Raw genomic sequence first — 16,183 nt, forward strand, 5'->3', positions numbered from 1 at the left:
ACTGCATCCATTGTAGCAAACAATTTATGTAAATTAATGTAAGTGTGTACTGATCTATCATTTTTGAAATAATACTGCCCTATTGATGATATTTAATGGTTTATTTTCATTGTGTAATAATCCACTAAATTAAATTATATTTGGGTGGTACCCATCCTGCAATGATTCAGAATGCCTTACTCTACATCTCTACCAAATCCCATGCTTTTATCATAAAGTGAACGTTCCTCTTTATTTTTTAGGCTTAACCACTGCACTAAATGTAGAGTAGTGATATAATTTACTGTTTTAGCTGTTTCACACTGAGTAAGGTTCCCTTAAGTGGTTTGTCCAGTAGGCATAAAAACTTTTGTCGTTTTATTGATCAAGCAATAGTTACACATCTTTGGTTTTGCTTTATATCTCCATGGTATTTTTCTCAATTCCTTTCAAACCCCCAAAAGGCACTCCTATGATAGTTTTTTCCACGAAGCGGTTTACCCTGTAGGCAGGACAAGAAATCATTTTATTTTTATGTGAATAATTAGTCATAACTAGTAAACATTTCACCGGATTCACACTAAAATTAGTACTAGGATTCACTTTTGAACCCCTTTTAGGTGTGCCAAATCTGTTTGAAATCGGATAGCGTGTTTGTGTTTATAACAGTTTTCACAAAGTGTATGAAAAGACTAAGAATATGTGAAGAAAATGTGTGTCTTGATTTCAATAGTATAGAAGAATTGGAGTAAAAACCAATGAGTTACAGGGGGTAAAAAATTGTAAATTTAAACAATTAGAATAGGGATCGATCGAAGATGTGATTTTGAAAAAACTGCATAAATAAGAAAGTAATAGGGATGGTGATTCACAATACTGCTTAATACATCGATACAAGCCAAGCAGCTTGATTTGTGTACATTGAATTTAAGAAAGCTGAAATAGGAATCTTAAATTCAATGTACACAAATCAAGCTGCTTGGCTTGTATCGATGTATTATGAATCACCATCCCTATTACTTTCTTGTTTACGCAGTGTTTTCAAAATAACATCTTTGATCAATCCCTATTCTACTTGTTTAAATTTACAAATTTTACCCCCCCCCCCCCCCCCCCCCCTAGTTTCTGAGTTTTTTCATGTCCATGTAAATGGACAAAGCAATCAGTGCGTGCCTGTATGTAGAACTAACTATACTAGTAATGACTGCCATTCATGCAATAAATATATGCAGTAGTGAAATTTTAATAGTTTTGTACAAATGATTTATTTTTGTAGATTGACAGTTTGACACACAATTGTAATGTGCTTTGTAGTGAATTAACACAGTCTCTGTAAGTATGCGCACATCAACACATATATGGAATGTGTTTGAGGGAAGTTTCCCACTGAAGCAATTTCTTTATCGATTGTTCATGGAGCCTTTTTCTAGATGGTACATAGATAGGTAGTAAATATATAGCTACGTAGCTACAGTCGCCCATCAAATAATTTCGTAAAGCACACTCACGTAAAGCAAACTGCTTTAAAATACAAGTTATACACAGAAGTATTTTTTAAACTGTATAATAGTTAGTCTGTAGTGTTTTCTTACGAAAATTATTTTCCCAAAGCCTCGAGGCTGTCCTTCATTTTTGATCACATACAAAGGGGACATGCCCTCTTTTCGATTCGAAGTGTTACGCTGTTTCTGGTAGCTTACAAGACTTGTTATGTCAATTCTTGACTGATAAACGGCTGTAGCACCCCTTAGGAAAGTGCCCAGTAAGCGGTTTCAGTGACAGGCCACACCTCCTTCACTGATGCGATTTGAAGAACTCTAAAACGTTCAGAATTGAATTTCAGTGAGCAGCATTTATGTTTGATGCTTAGTTTATTACATCTTGATGTATTTTAGTCTCGTTAGTTGCTATAAATGGCATTTTTAAAATTGCTATACTTTATGGCTTCTTGAGTGAATGGCGTCTCTTGCTCTATATCTTGCAATCGCCTTAGAGAGTAAAGATTTTAATGCCACACAGACTTGGGTAGGAACGTTTTTAAAACATGCCGAACATTTTTAGTGCTGATATCTACTTCCTGTGGCCTATAGACGTGCGAAACAAGAAGAAGATGGAGAATTGGAACTATTTTGAAAATTTTAAAAAATATATGAAACCTCTTCCCTTGTGTTTACTACTTCTTGGTCAGTCTTTACAACATTAGAGGAAGGTCTGGAAGGTTTTTGAAGCACTCTTAAAGCTGTGTGTTCTATTAGGGAGTTTTAATTTTTTTGCCTCAATCCCTATTATGAACCACGATACATGATGATGCAAAATACACACACTAGTGAGTGTATTGTGTGACCCCTTTGATGTTCCCACACTGTGTTACAATCTGTAATATACAATGAGGAGGAGTATTGTCAGTAATATTCTGATAAGTTTTGTTGTACTGAAGTGTTATCATGATAAGTGTGACTTGTAATAGTGTCATTTCTTCTGCTATACATGTCCAGTGTAATCTGGGGTCATATAGCTCATATAGTTCCACACTGATAGTGTATGTCATTGTATTGATATTGTGTCTTTCAGGTAGTATAGCTACTAAGAACTAGTATGGCTGATCCAAGGCCATGTTGTGTGACAATGGTGTTGGTGTGACCTGTGGGATGGTGTGTCCAACTAGTGACTTGTGTATGGGTGTTTGTAACCTGTATGTCAGCGAGGAGGGACCCATCAATATTGGAGGATTACAACAGTTTACCAGTGAGGTTAGTGTGTAAAACTAAAATTGTATATAAATACACTTGTGAAGCATTTCAGAAGCTTTTCTGCTGTTTATTTCAATCTCACTGATTTAGTTAATCAGTTAGAGTAGTTAATAGATACAATTTGAAGGAATTTTAAGTTGAAGTGGGGATCAAAGAGAAAAAAGTAGTGATACAAGGGAATAGTTTAAATGAGGTGAAACAAGGAAGGTTACCTATACCTGTAGACACACTAGTGGACATTAAATCCATAAACTTTAGTCTATAACTAAATTAGGGATTAACTGTGCACTAGTACCGTATTGTGAAAAAAAAAATTTGCGGTAAAAGTTTTTGCGAAATCTGCAAATATCATTTGAATTGCCAAAGTTTTTCCACCAGTTTTTTAGCAACCACATGAGTATACATTGTTGAAATCCGTCCTGCAATATTTTAAACCACTACCAAGAGATAAGAAAGGAGGTACAGTTCATTGCACTGTGAGGGATTCATCCAAACACTTTGCTATGTGTGATAGGCTGCACTGCTGGAGCCTGGAGCCCGAATTCACTGTATTAACAACTAAACATTGCGTTTGACATTCACAACCATCGAATGACACTTGCACATGGTACTGTTACATATACGACATAGCACAGTCACTTGCCCCTCAACAATTTATTGTTTGATCAGATAAAGTATAAATACGTTGTAGTTGTAACTTTATTGCTTTAAAAAATGCATAAATTAAGGTGGAGTACCCATTTTCAAAAGTGTTTACTGCCAAAATGTTTTGTAGTTTTTTGCCAAACCTTTTCTACTACCAATGTTTTTATAAGATACGTATATCTGCAGGTATAGGCAACCTTCCTTGTTTCAAATCTTTTAGCTATTTCCTTGTTTTGCAAATTTTCCATCTTTTTGATCTGTAGTCCAATTTAAGATTCCTAATTTTTCCTTCTACTTGTGTGTTTATGATTTGTGGTGCCACAAGACTAAACCTCAGACTTTGAGGTGTCAACACCAGCCTACTTGTGCCTATCAGTTATAAAAATGCAAAACGTAACCTTGTATACCAGTGTTATTTTGACTTGTGAGATGCAAAAACATCATAGTTTTAATGGTACCTCCTGGTACATCTACCAAATCTTAAAGGTCTATGGTATACAAAAATAAAATTATTTAGATATCTGTGTGCCTACCAGAACATACTCTGTAAAGAAATAGTCAGGCAATGACAGCTGGTGTTGTTTACCATGAATTAACCAGAGTTTGACTAGGTGCTGATATTAGAATGTTACTTGCGTCAACGAGTAGTAATCCCTCTAGTTGTTTGTGCTATCTAAACAAGTCAAGCTGAACCAAGTTGATGTTGTATTACTTAGGTGCTAATATTTCCCTTGCTCAATTGGCAATCAATAATGTCAATCAATAATGTCAATCAATAATGTCAATCATTATTTATGTGTCTTCTCCCTGGAGTTGTACTTCCTACATGTGGTTCCTTTTTTAGTGTGTCACACAATCTGTTAATTGTAGAGGTTGTTTGGTAGCCTAGGAGACCACATATGTCATTTTTCAGTTGTTTTATGAGAAATAGTCATTAAGAAAGATATTCACAATTTTTCGGGTACTTTCTTCAAGATATTCACAATTTTTTGGGTACTTTCTTCATTGAAATTTCAAACCAGATCAAATAAACTGCCTTATTAAAGCAAAGCTTGTCAACCAGGAAGTTAATACTGGCTCTATATAGCCTTCATTTCTCACATAAAGGCTGCTATTATATTGCTTATGTTGGTGTGGAAGGCAAACAAATATCAAATACAGTATTAGTAACTGAACATTTTCTTAAGCTAGGAATTAACCAGGTATGTGCCTGGCTTTAAAGCCCATTGAAAATACATTATAATCTCACACACTAACCACTTTGGGTAGTTTTGTACAATGACTGGTGGTTGTGTGATTCACTGATGTAATGTAATTGTAAAAACTAAAACCCACAATCATTTTGTGAATGTACTACTATATAAGTAGCGAGTGAAACTTGACTAACAGTTAGATAAAGATATTCATTAAAACTGTACAGAATTTTTTCCAGGCTCCATTCAATGAGCCTTGAATACACAACACAATGTTTAATTCAAACTAGTCCCACACTATAGTAGAGGACCTGACTAAGTTATGTATGTGCTTCATTTAGGAGAACGTATCTCAACTGCTTTAGGTTAAATTGACCCCAAGGAACAACATGGGATATGTGCCGAAACCTATATCCGCTGCAAAATATGTGAAACTGACCACGCCTTTTTATCACATTGACTCCTTAAAATAAAGCATTGTTTCTTAAATTGTTGGAGCTACAGATCTTTTGAGATTTTAAAAAAATGTTGAAAATGGTCCTATTTATGTAGGCAATAAAATAGTGCATATTGTTGACTTAAATATTTCATGAGATAATGGCAATAACCTCACAACTAACCCATTTTGTACAGCATGTGCAAACAATAAATGGTGGACAAAAGCATGCCAGAGGTTAACTTGCACAAACTTGTTTACATTCCTTTTTGACAGCAATGTCACAAAGCTGTTTAATTCATGACAGTTTGACAACATTTCTTGGTATAGGTGGATTTCATATAGAGAAGATTGTGTTGGCTTGTCTTGGTTTGTACTTGGAACCATCTGGAAGTAATTTTTGAATGGACAGTGTGCTATGGTACTGCTACAAAGTCTTTACATCTGTGATGGTGGAGGAATTTCTCTCCAAATATCCAGACAGGCAAATGGAACTAGAGACAATGCAAGTCAACTGTGAGTCCAAAGAACTCTTCTGTGAAAATCGGATCACAGCTAAGCAAGGTATTTATATTATCCTAGCAGCCTTTGAACAATACCATAAGGAAAGAGCATTGCAGTCTTAGTCCTTTATTAACTGGAACACATATATTTCTGACCTGTTCCTAATTGTCAGGGATTTAAACAATTTTATGTGCACTGGAGATTTGGATTCTTTGCCTCAGTGATATAGAGCAGACAATTTCACCTTTTGGGCAAACAAACTACTCTTGATGGACACCATTATTCCTGCACGACCGTTATCAACTAAATGAAAAATTCCCACTTCTCTACAACTCCTACATTAAAAGCTGATTTGTCATGAACAGAATAAAGAAAGGTAGTGGAGTCAGGCACTGGAGCAGTGCTACATAACAGGTCTGCCAAAGTAAATGGAGGAATAATTGGAGTCGCCAGAAACAAAGATGCAGTAACTTTGTGGGGAGTCATAAAGCATTATAAAGATCAGTATGTTGACCTCCTAAAGATGGAGGATGATGTTCAAGGAGAACTCTCACTTCACCATGACTTTAGTACAAACACTGCATCACTGCATCTACAATGATTAGGATGGTGCAAGACATAGAGCATCTCTTGAAAGTTTGTAATCCTCTAAATAGTCTAAAAGACCAGGTAGTGCTGAAGAATATTCTTACTGGATAAATAATTGTGACTAATGTAAATGTAGATAAATTGCTCTGCTGTATAAAAGAAGGTAGTTTTTGCTTGTGCTAAATTGAAATCATTGTCGATACACTCAGTAATTAAATATGTTAGCCTTAAATTTGAATTCTAAAGTAGACACTAAAAACGAGACAATCAAAGCTCTAATTATGTTTGTAGTAAATTGAGTATGGGTGTCACAGGGGATTTACTGTTGAGGAGCTACTCCAGCATGAGATTACTAATTCTGCATTCTTTCTGGTTGACAAGGATGGTAACTTGAAGAGTGATAATCTCAACACACTGAGCTGTTAAAATTATGCCCACCAAAAGATACAAAAGGACCAGAAACCTCCCCACTATAACCAATGCTATGGTTATTGACTATGGCCTTAGTGAGAAAGGTTTCCTTAAGGAAGCTGGATCCACCTGTTAAGGAGACATTTCATGATTTTGCTGACACACATGACGTCTATGGTTACCAAAGCTGGGCACAACTCAGATGAAATTTAAACTATGCTTATAGAGAGGACAGTATCAAGGATGCAGAAAAGAGCCAGAAGGAGAAAGGCCACAGAAATGATATAGTTCTTGATAAGATATTTCCATGTCGAAAACTCCAGTTGTATTAGACAACTTTTGGTCATCTTCTGTTAGTAAAACTGCCTTCCAGGCATTCTACTTATGTTGAATGGCTGATATCACCAAGGAAGTAAGCTCGGTATATCACCACAGGCATGGATGTTGTCAACTGAGTAATGTTGTCAACTGAGTATACTTCTCTATTTCCTTGGCTGAACTGCACACACAAGGAAGCTAATGCAGGAAAGTCTTTAAGTCACCAGTCAGGGCTTACTTCCATGTTCCATCACGTTGTTATCAGGTGATACAGATGTCTTTGTGTGTTTTAATTGGAGAAGTTTTGGTCTCCAAGAGCCCTGGCTGATTTGCAATTCAGGAACAACACTACCACTTCACAATATCTGCAGAGAGCTGGGAGATGAGCTGACACGGTGCCTTCCTACACTCCATGCACTGACTGGGTGTGACACCACTAGAATAACAAACAAGCATGCAGCACTCAAAGCCATCCACAACCCAGAACATTATTATCTGATTGTGAATTTTGACTGTCCACCACTCAGTACAAATGGCTGAGACATTCTTGGTCAGGTGTTTAAATCAGGAGACATTTGATGACACGTGCCTTGCTGCATTCAGTAGCAATGCTCTGAAAATGGATTTTGAGAAAACTCCTTGCGCTTCAGCAAATGAAAGAAATCACATTCACCAAGCTGATTATTAACGGTAACTATGGTCCAAGTAGTGCTGAGCGGTTTTGATATTTCATAGACGGTACGGTATTGTCAACTTGATATTGCGGTATGACTAAATTATTTGCATACTTGATGCTATTTTAGACCTACAGTACTAGATTTAGACACAGAAATAACCCTAAAAATTTCAGTAAACGACAGAATTGTGTTGAAAGCCAATTGCAGTATATTTACTGCAGTACATATCCATTCATATGTGCTGTAAGTAGACTTCTTCACACAGGATGTTATTTTAGCTACTAAAAGACTTGTGTTTTCGAATTCACGGTATTTGTGGTAGTTAAAAATTGGACGGTATCAAAAACAGATACCGCGGTTTAACTAAAATATTGTCATATTGCTCAGCACTAGGTCCAAGCTTCATTTAGAGATGCCACTTCTTTAATTTATAAAAGCTGAAACCTTTGGTTTTGAAAGAAGAGACAGTATCCTGGTCCCTAAAGTTTTGAAGGGACCAAAACAAAGCTTGAAGGTTTGCCAAATCCCTGCACATGCAGCAAGTGTGCTCGGATAAGATGTTGCTGCAGGGTATGTGTTGCAGGGTATGTGCTGCAGGGTATGTGCTGCAAATACTGCATATGCAAAGCTGCATTAACCCTATCAATGAATGAATAGTATCAATGAACAAACAGCTAGTATATTGAGCCCTGTCAATTGTTTTTTTATGCCAGAATTATCCATTTATGATCACTTACTACTTTGTATTATACATGAACTCTTGATAATATATTAGCCATGCATATTTTCCTTTTAATATATAGTCACATGCAAGTGTTCTACAATTCCAGGCTTTACTGTCTAAATGTGACCATTTTGAACACTGGAAACATGTCAAAGAATCTGTAGCATCAATAGATATAACTATATTTTATGTAATAAAAAGGGCATGGTCAGTTTCACATATTTCGCAGCGGATATAGGTTTCGGCACATATCCCATGTTGTTCCTTGAGGTAAATTTACCCTAAAACGGTTGAGATATGTTCTCCTAAATGAAGTGTATACATAACTTAGTCAGGTCCTAGACTACTAGTAGTGGTGTGCAATATATTGAAAAAATATTGACATCGCTATAATTTGTCGATATCGTTATCGTATCGATTTGTATACTGCTTTAAGAGATTCTATATTTACCGAAATACTGAAGAATATTTCGATAAATACATACTCTGTAAAGAAATAATCAGGCAATGACAGCTGGTGTTGTTCGCCATGACTTAACCAGAGTTTTGACTAGGTGCTGATATTAGAAAGAGAATAATGTTACTTGTATCAACAAGTAGTAATCCCTGTAATTATTTGTGTTATATAAGCCAGCCAAGCTGAACCAAGTTGATGTTGTGTTACGTAGGTGTTAACATTTCCCTTGCTCAATTGACAATCAATGATGTCAATCATTATATATCTGTCTTCTCCCCAGAGCTGTACTTCCTGTATGAGGCTCCTTTTTCAGAGCGTCACACAATCTGTTAATTGTAAAGGTTGTTTGGTAGCCTAGGAGGCCAATATATCATTTTCTGGTATATCATTTTCCAGTTGTTTTATGTGGAAATAGTCATTGAGAAAGATATTCACAATTTTTTGGGTACTTTCTTCATCGACGTTTCAAACTAGAACGAATAAACTGCATTGTTAAAGCAAAGCTTGTCAACCAGGAAGTTATTACTGGCTCTATATAGCCTTCATTTCTCACATACAGGCTGCTTTTATATTGCTTATGTTGGTATGGAAGACAAATATCAATTATCATACAGTACGATAGTAACTGTATAGTAGGGACCACAAAGGAGTGCGTGGCCCACGAAATAAAATCACCCAAAAACCAGCCTCAATTTTCCCTGATGACGATGAGGCAGTATTGGTGAGGTTAAACTAAGCCCAAACAAGCTTTCAGATTGACCCGAAACACTTTCAACAAGTTGCTACGGAATTTTTAAAAAAAATTTATTCGACGGAATTTTCTACTGACTGAGTAAGTAGTAAGTAAGTAAGTAACTGACTGATGCCTTCAGACAAGCGTACCTCAATAACGGCTAAAGCTACGGGCTTGATTTTTTCACTGTTCGACGTTGCTTCGGCCCGACAGGTGCCTTTTGGCATACCGCAATACGTACAATGCATTCTTCATGGACTTACCAGTGTCCTACTTTGTATTCCATTCATCTTTGCTGACAGGGAAAGGTGTCGATTTGGCGGGAGCACGTGATGGCTTCCCTTCGAAATGGAAATCGTCCGTATTTTTCGTAGTGGCTATTTTGATTGCAAAGGCGCTTTTCAAGCAGTTCTTGATTCGTATTGCTGTGTAATGGGTTGAGCATAGCCGACAGCAAAGCGTAATGGATACTTCACTTTTCAGACGATAATTAATAAAATTGGGGCACGGCACCATTTCTTTAGGTATGCGTATATAGATTATAGAGGTTCTTCCGGAAAAGTTCTTGATTTGTATTGCTGTGTAACGGGTTGAACATAGCTGACAACGAAGCGTAATGGATACTTCACTTTTCAGACGATAATTGATATAGCTGGGGCATGCGGCGCCATTTCAGATGCGGTATACATGGGTTCACCAGTCACACAAATAAAATTATTTACAAAAAAAGTTAACAAACAAGTACACAAAAAATTTGGAATTTTCAACTAGAGTAGGGACCATAGCACATCGATAAATAGCACTGAAACAAGTTGGAGTAGTCCATGATATTAAATCACAATAAAACAACTTATAAGAAGTGTTATATCCTTACTGTACATTTCCGTTATGGTATCTTGAACACAGTAGGGATATAACACTTCTTATTGTTTTACTGTGATTTAATATCATGGACTACTCCAACTTGTTTCAGTACTTTTTATCGATGCGCTATGGTTCCTACTCTAGTTGAAAAATTTCAAATTTTTTGTGTACTTGTAGTATTAGTAACCAAAGATGTTCTTCAACTAGGAATTAACTAGGTATGTGCTTGATTTTAAAGGCCCATCAAAAATACATTATACTCTCACACACTAACCACTTTGTGTTGTTTTGTATAATGAATGGTGGTTGTGTGATCCACTGATGTAATGTAGTTGTAACAACTAAAACCCACAATCGCTTTTTGAATGTACGTAGTAAGTGAAACTTGACTGTGAGTGAAACTTGACTAACAGCCCCATTGTAAGGTTTTCATTATATACTCTACAGAATTTTTGGCAGACAATGTTGAATACGCCGACACACAGTCGTGACTTAACTTTAACATTGAAATTTATAACACGGACCATTTTTTGCTCAGGTAGGACCATGTTGTCATAATTGGTCCACTCGGACCATTGATGTCGAACATATTTGGTCCGACCTCTAAATATTTTGTAACACCACTTCATGAGTAAACAATGATAATGGCCAAAGCATTAACATTTCTCAAACAACAAGGTTTTGTTTGAAAGCCACCATTTTTGTGTGATGTATCTGATGAGTTCTGATCCTGTATTTAACTGGCTTTATGGGAGCAGTGGTACAAGGAGTGGAAGGCTTTATACTACCAACTAAATATTTTCTGTGTTGATTTTGCTGCGTTTTATAATGACTGGTGGTTGTGTGATCCACTGATGTAATGTAGTTGTAAAAACTAAAACTCACAATCACTTTGTGAATGTACTACTATATAGGTAGTGGGTGAAACTTGACCATAGTACATTTGCATTGAGTTGAATCCTCAAAAACGAGTAATAACATACAATTGCTACATTGCATGGGCCTCCTGTATTGTGCAATACATAGCGCTTCTTGATCTGCTAAAAATATATTAAAAGCGCTTCATTCGAATGTAAGACACTCCAGAGTTGACACTGTAAAGTTTTGCCATACATTTCCAATGAGGAAGCCTCTAAAGTGCAGCCCTTAGATGTTCATGTTGACATGTTTGTGGTGAAGCCAGATGTCACACTCCCGCCCTCAACACGCATGATTTTACCATCTGTTATGTAAGAGGCTGTAATACACTTTTGCAAGAAAAATAAAACAGTTTTTGTATGTGTAAAACAGAGTTGCATGAGTAGAAGAGCTGGAGCCACTGTTGCATTGTATTTAGAAGATAAGTGGTCTACTCATGTTCAGGGAAAAAAAACTTCTCCAGCGTCAAAAAGGAAAAACTCAAATTATAGCAGCTCAAAATCTGTTATGCAGCATTGGTGTACGTACCTGCAAGTGAGCCAAACAACATGTATTTTACTCCACATTTACCACACGGCTACCCATCATCTTCTATTCCCATTTAGTCAATTTGTTATTTTAATCCTTTTCTCATCACTTCACCACATGTACACAGCTTTTCCAGCCAGTGTTTTGTTTTTGAAGTCACAATCCCACCAAACTCTAAAAGTTTCAACAACTGAAATATTACTGTTTGTATGAATTTGGGGTGATAGTACCTGTAGTGACTTCCAAACACTCCTGCACTGATCAAATATACAAGGGATGGTATGTTCAACTTCTGCTAGCGTAATAAAGCAATAATATATTTTATTAAAGCACACACTTCATCTGTATTTCATGTACTTCACACAGTTTAATCCCAGCTACCCGATGACTCCTGGGGAACAACGTCAAGTTGTAACACCAATGCTGTAAATGTCAAACAATCTTTCATCAGATGAAGTAAGCCCAGAAGAAGACTTGGACCCGCTGCTGCTGCTAGTGGAAGAGTCATTACAGGTTTTTGCAATTGAATTTGTCCCGTTTGCAATTGAGTTCGTCGATTTTGCAGTTGAATTCGTCCCGTTTGCAATTGAATTCGTTGGTTTTGCAATTGAATTTGTCCCGTTTGCAATTGAATTCGTCCCGTTTGCAATTGAATTCGTCGGTTTTGCAATTGAATTCGTCGCTTTTGCAGTTAAATTTGTCCGTAACAAGAATGGCAGCTGGAGGAAACACGAAAACATGATGTAGCAGCTGCTACAAGAACTTGTTCAAGTACAACAGTAGTAAACAACTCTTTATAAGGCAATAGTTCTTCCTCTACAGCCTATCCAGCAACATTCCAAACTCTACTACGCCATTCGCGATGGGTATGGTCACTCGCGAGCAAGTTAATTAACTTGTCAGACAGCTATCAACTTCGCGTACTACCAGCTCCAATTACTTTCTAGTGTCTCAAGTGTAACTCTCCAAAGCATAAATAGTTCATCTCTTAATGAACGGGTTGGTTTCTTGGAGCCGTTTTGTTTATGACGAATTGTAATGCAAACGCGACGAATTCTATTGCAAAACCGACAAATTCAATTGCAAAACCGACAAATTCAATTGCAAACGGGATGAATTCAATTGCAATACCGACGAATTCAATTGCAAACGGGACGAATTCAATCGCAAAGGCGACGAATTCAATTGCAAAAACCTGTAATACCACCATCGCCATCTTCACTATCACTGCTGATGTGGATGAGGAATCGCTCTAGAAGTTCTTCATTACCCAAGTCTCATTCAAGTACACATCTATTGTACCTCGTTCGTCTTTAATATTTGTGATGCTGATGGACTATGCAGAACTGCTCATAGTATACCCTGCGTAAATGTGTAGTGACATTAAAGTACACCAAACCGTTGCAATGCTAACCTCTTGTCATTAATCGTCTTGTACTTAAATCCCATATCACTTAATACTCTTTAAAGCTATGTCTACCCCCAGAGAAAACACCATCATTCTTAAGCTTGGCCTAAGACAGAATACGTGACAAAGTTCCAGGGTTCAAAATTTAACTTACCAAAATCTTAGAGAGTGATAGATTTTCCTTCCTTCCGTACAATGAATGGATCTTCCGTCTGATGGCATATCGGTCGAAACTGTCTGCATCAATCATCGACACGGACTCGTGAACATTTGTACCTGACGATTACACAATTGAGTGGGCTTGTGCAAAGTGATTTTTTCTTTGTGTAGATATAGATAAACCGCCTTTCTTGCGGTACTCCATTCTAAGTCTTACAATGGATGTTTTTGAAATCCCTGCGTAGCGTAATGTATGCCATAACCCAGCAAAGAAGGTATTACCGGTGGCCTTCGAGATTCTCTCCTTGATGTTGATGGAAATTTACACTTCTTGCTTAAGGTATTCCCATAGTTTCCTAAGTAGATACTTCGTTCGGCTGTTTAAATATAGTCCAAAAAATACCTTTAAACGTAGTTAATGGGGGGAACGAAACACCAGACCTCTGCCCCCTGGCAGGAGTTAGGTAGCATTAAAAAGAGAATAGGGCATCAATTAGAGTAAACGCGCATGCGTAGTCAGTACCACGTGACCAGTGAACAGCTGCGTGAGAGTGTTACTTGAGAGTGTTTATAGGTTCATGGCGAAGCAAGACAAAAGAAAATCAAACAACCGTGGGTCGCAAAGCCAATCGACCACCTAGAAGACTAGCGAATCGGCCAAGAAGAAGACAGACTCCACCAAGAAGACGAGAGAATCGGCCAAGAAGAAGACAGACTCCACCAAGACGACTAGTGAATCGGCCAAGAAGAATACATATTCCGTTATTACACGTGGTGCTACTTCTCGCTCCGATTCCCGCTCGAGACGAACGGATTCCTGCACGGAACGGACAGATTCCAGGCCGACATCCAGCGCTGGAGCTTCGAGGAAGCGTGGAAATGCTAGCCAATCCTTAGCTGCAACCCGGAAGAGGAAGACCACGGACTCGTCCACCCAGCACGGTAGCAAACGTCAGAAGACTCGTCCACTAACCACAGCGGATATACCTGTGATAGTAAAAGCCGCCAGGGACGGACTCCCAGAGCCCACTGAGACTTCACAAGACAGCGACGACCTAGAAGATACCCAGGACACCGATGTAGCCATCTCCGATTCCTACAAGGCAGCCGAGACCCCATACACTTACCAAACTACCACCACAATCAATAGCTTGTGGGAGGTGAAGAATGCTTGGGATGGTGACAGTAGCCACTGCTGACTCCCCTGCTTCACATAATAGGTAAGTGTACAACATTAAATATAGTTTAAAAAATACCTTTAAACGTAGTTAATGGGGGGAACGAAACACCAGACCTCTGCCCCCTGGCAGGAGTTAGGTAGCATTAAAAAGAGAATAGGGCATCAATTAGAGTAAACGCACATACGTAGTCAGTACCACGTGACCAGTGAACAGCTGCGTGAGAGTGTTACCCATGCACCCCCTTCCCTCCACTTCTCTGGCTTGGCCTCACTGCACAACTTATGGTACATTGCATTGGTGTACAACAAGCGTGTCAACCAAAACACAGCAAGTCTCAGTGGTACACCGCATTTTCAGTAGTGTATTTAACGGGTACACACCCGGAGCACATCTCCCAATAAAAGACCTGTAGTCTTACCTGACATTTGTATACCGACCAATCAAATTCTATACAGCCATGATATATCATATATGTATGCGCGGTTCACACATACCAGCTGGAAACATAACCCATTGTAATTGTTTGTCACTTTACTTCTTTTTTTTTAACCAATACAGATAGACATATGGTTGTATCAGCCCACATCAAGTACAACTGACCTTAGTGGCATTACCGCCATTCAACTGTGGTGATATCACCGCCATCCGGTTCGCGAGCGCCTGCTGGCATCTTCACAAAGCAAGTGCCAGTACCTCGCCCCGAGGGGGACATACCAGCACACTGCTACTCCGTCTAGCATTTGCTGTCCCCTTTACATGGGTGCACCAACACACTGCCACTTTGACGGCAACTGTTGACCCCATCTCGGCCAGATGGTTGCAACTACATTCTGGCGCTCTGTTGTCAAATGTAGACGTGCAACTCATCCTGCGCCAATTCAAACAGAGCACCAGCACCACCAACTCTGGCTGCAACGCAGCACCTCCATTCCTGATAGAAGGAATGTGATAGTATTGGGGTCTCCCCTAGGATGACTGCCAGAGATATAATAGGCTACATAGAGGCTTGAGTATGGGGAATTCGGAGGAAAACGGAAATGACTCCTGACGCCGAATTCCCATCTTACCCAAGTACCTGTTGCCTTATAACCAAGAAAAGGGCCCATTCATGTTTGGCCGTAAAAATAGAGTTGGAACTTTTATCCTACAAGGCAGCTGAGACCCCGTACACTTACCAAACTACCACCACAATCAATAGCTTGTGGGAGGTGAAGAATGCTTGGGATGGTGACAGTAGCCACTGCTGACTCCCCTGCTTCACGTAATAGGTAAGTGTACAACATTAACCTCTTTCCAAGAGTTTCGCTCCACATTTGCTGACACTGCACTGGACACCATATTCTCAACAATTAAGTACGCGCCTGTAACCTGAGATTACGAATAATGCATCACAAACATCATGTTTAAAGCCTTTGATCTTATATGGCTTTTTAACCAGCAACCCAGGATTCAGCTCAACGCGAACGTACTATAATAGAAGTGTGTTATGTTGTGCGTTTATAGCAGAATTTTTGGCAGGCTCCAATGAGCCTTGAATACACAATACAATGTTCAATTCAAACTAGGCATGTGGGAATTATGCTCTAATTTTCCATCATTATTCTATTCTGAAGTTCTCCTAAAATTTCATCAATGTGCTCATTTTTATTATTTTTATGCTTCTGACTATCATTATTCCCCAATTACAGTTTGTTAGTAAATTCCATATAC

At 38.3% G+C, this 16,183-nt stretch overlaps 1 protein-coding gene across 1 annotated transcript; it reads left to right on the plus strand.

Annotated features, from left to right (window-relative positions):
• Positions 1-2,591: 2,591 nt before the first annotated feature.
• On the plus strand, positions 2,592-14,491 carry LOC136255227 (uncharacterized). Its single transcript, XM_066047954.1, has 2 exons — positions 2,592-2,729; positions 13,934-14,491. The coding sequence occupies exons 1-2, from the start codon at positions 2,592-2,594 to the stop codon at positions 14,489-14,491; spliced, it is 696 nt and encodes a 231-aa protein (XP_065904026.1).
• Positions 14,492-16,183: the final 1,692 nt, after the last annotated feature.

Source organism: Dysidea avara, chromosome 5 (assembly GCF_963678975.1).
Source record: "Dysidea avara chromosome 5, odDysAvar1.4, whole genome shotgun sequence".
In the NCBI taxonomy this organism is placed as follows: Eukaryota; Metazoa; Porifera; class Demospongiae; order Dictyoceratida; family Dysideidae; genus Dysidea; species Dysidea avara.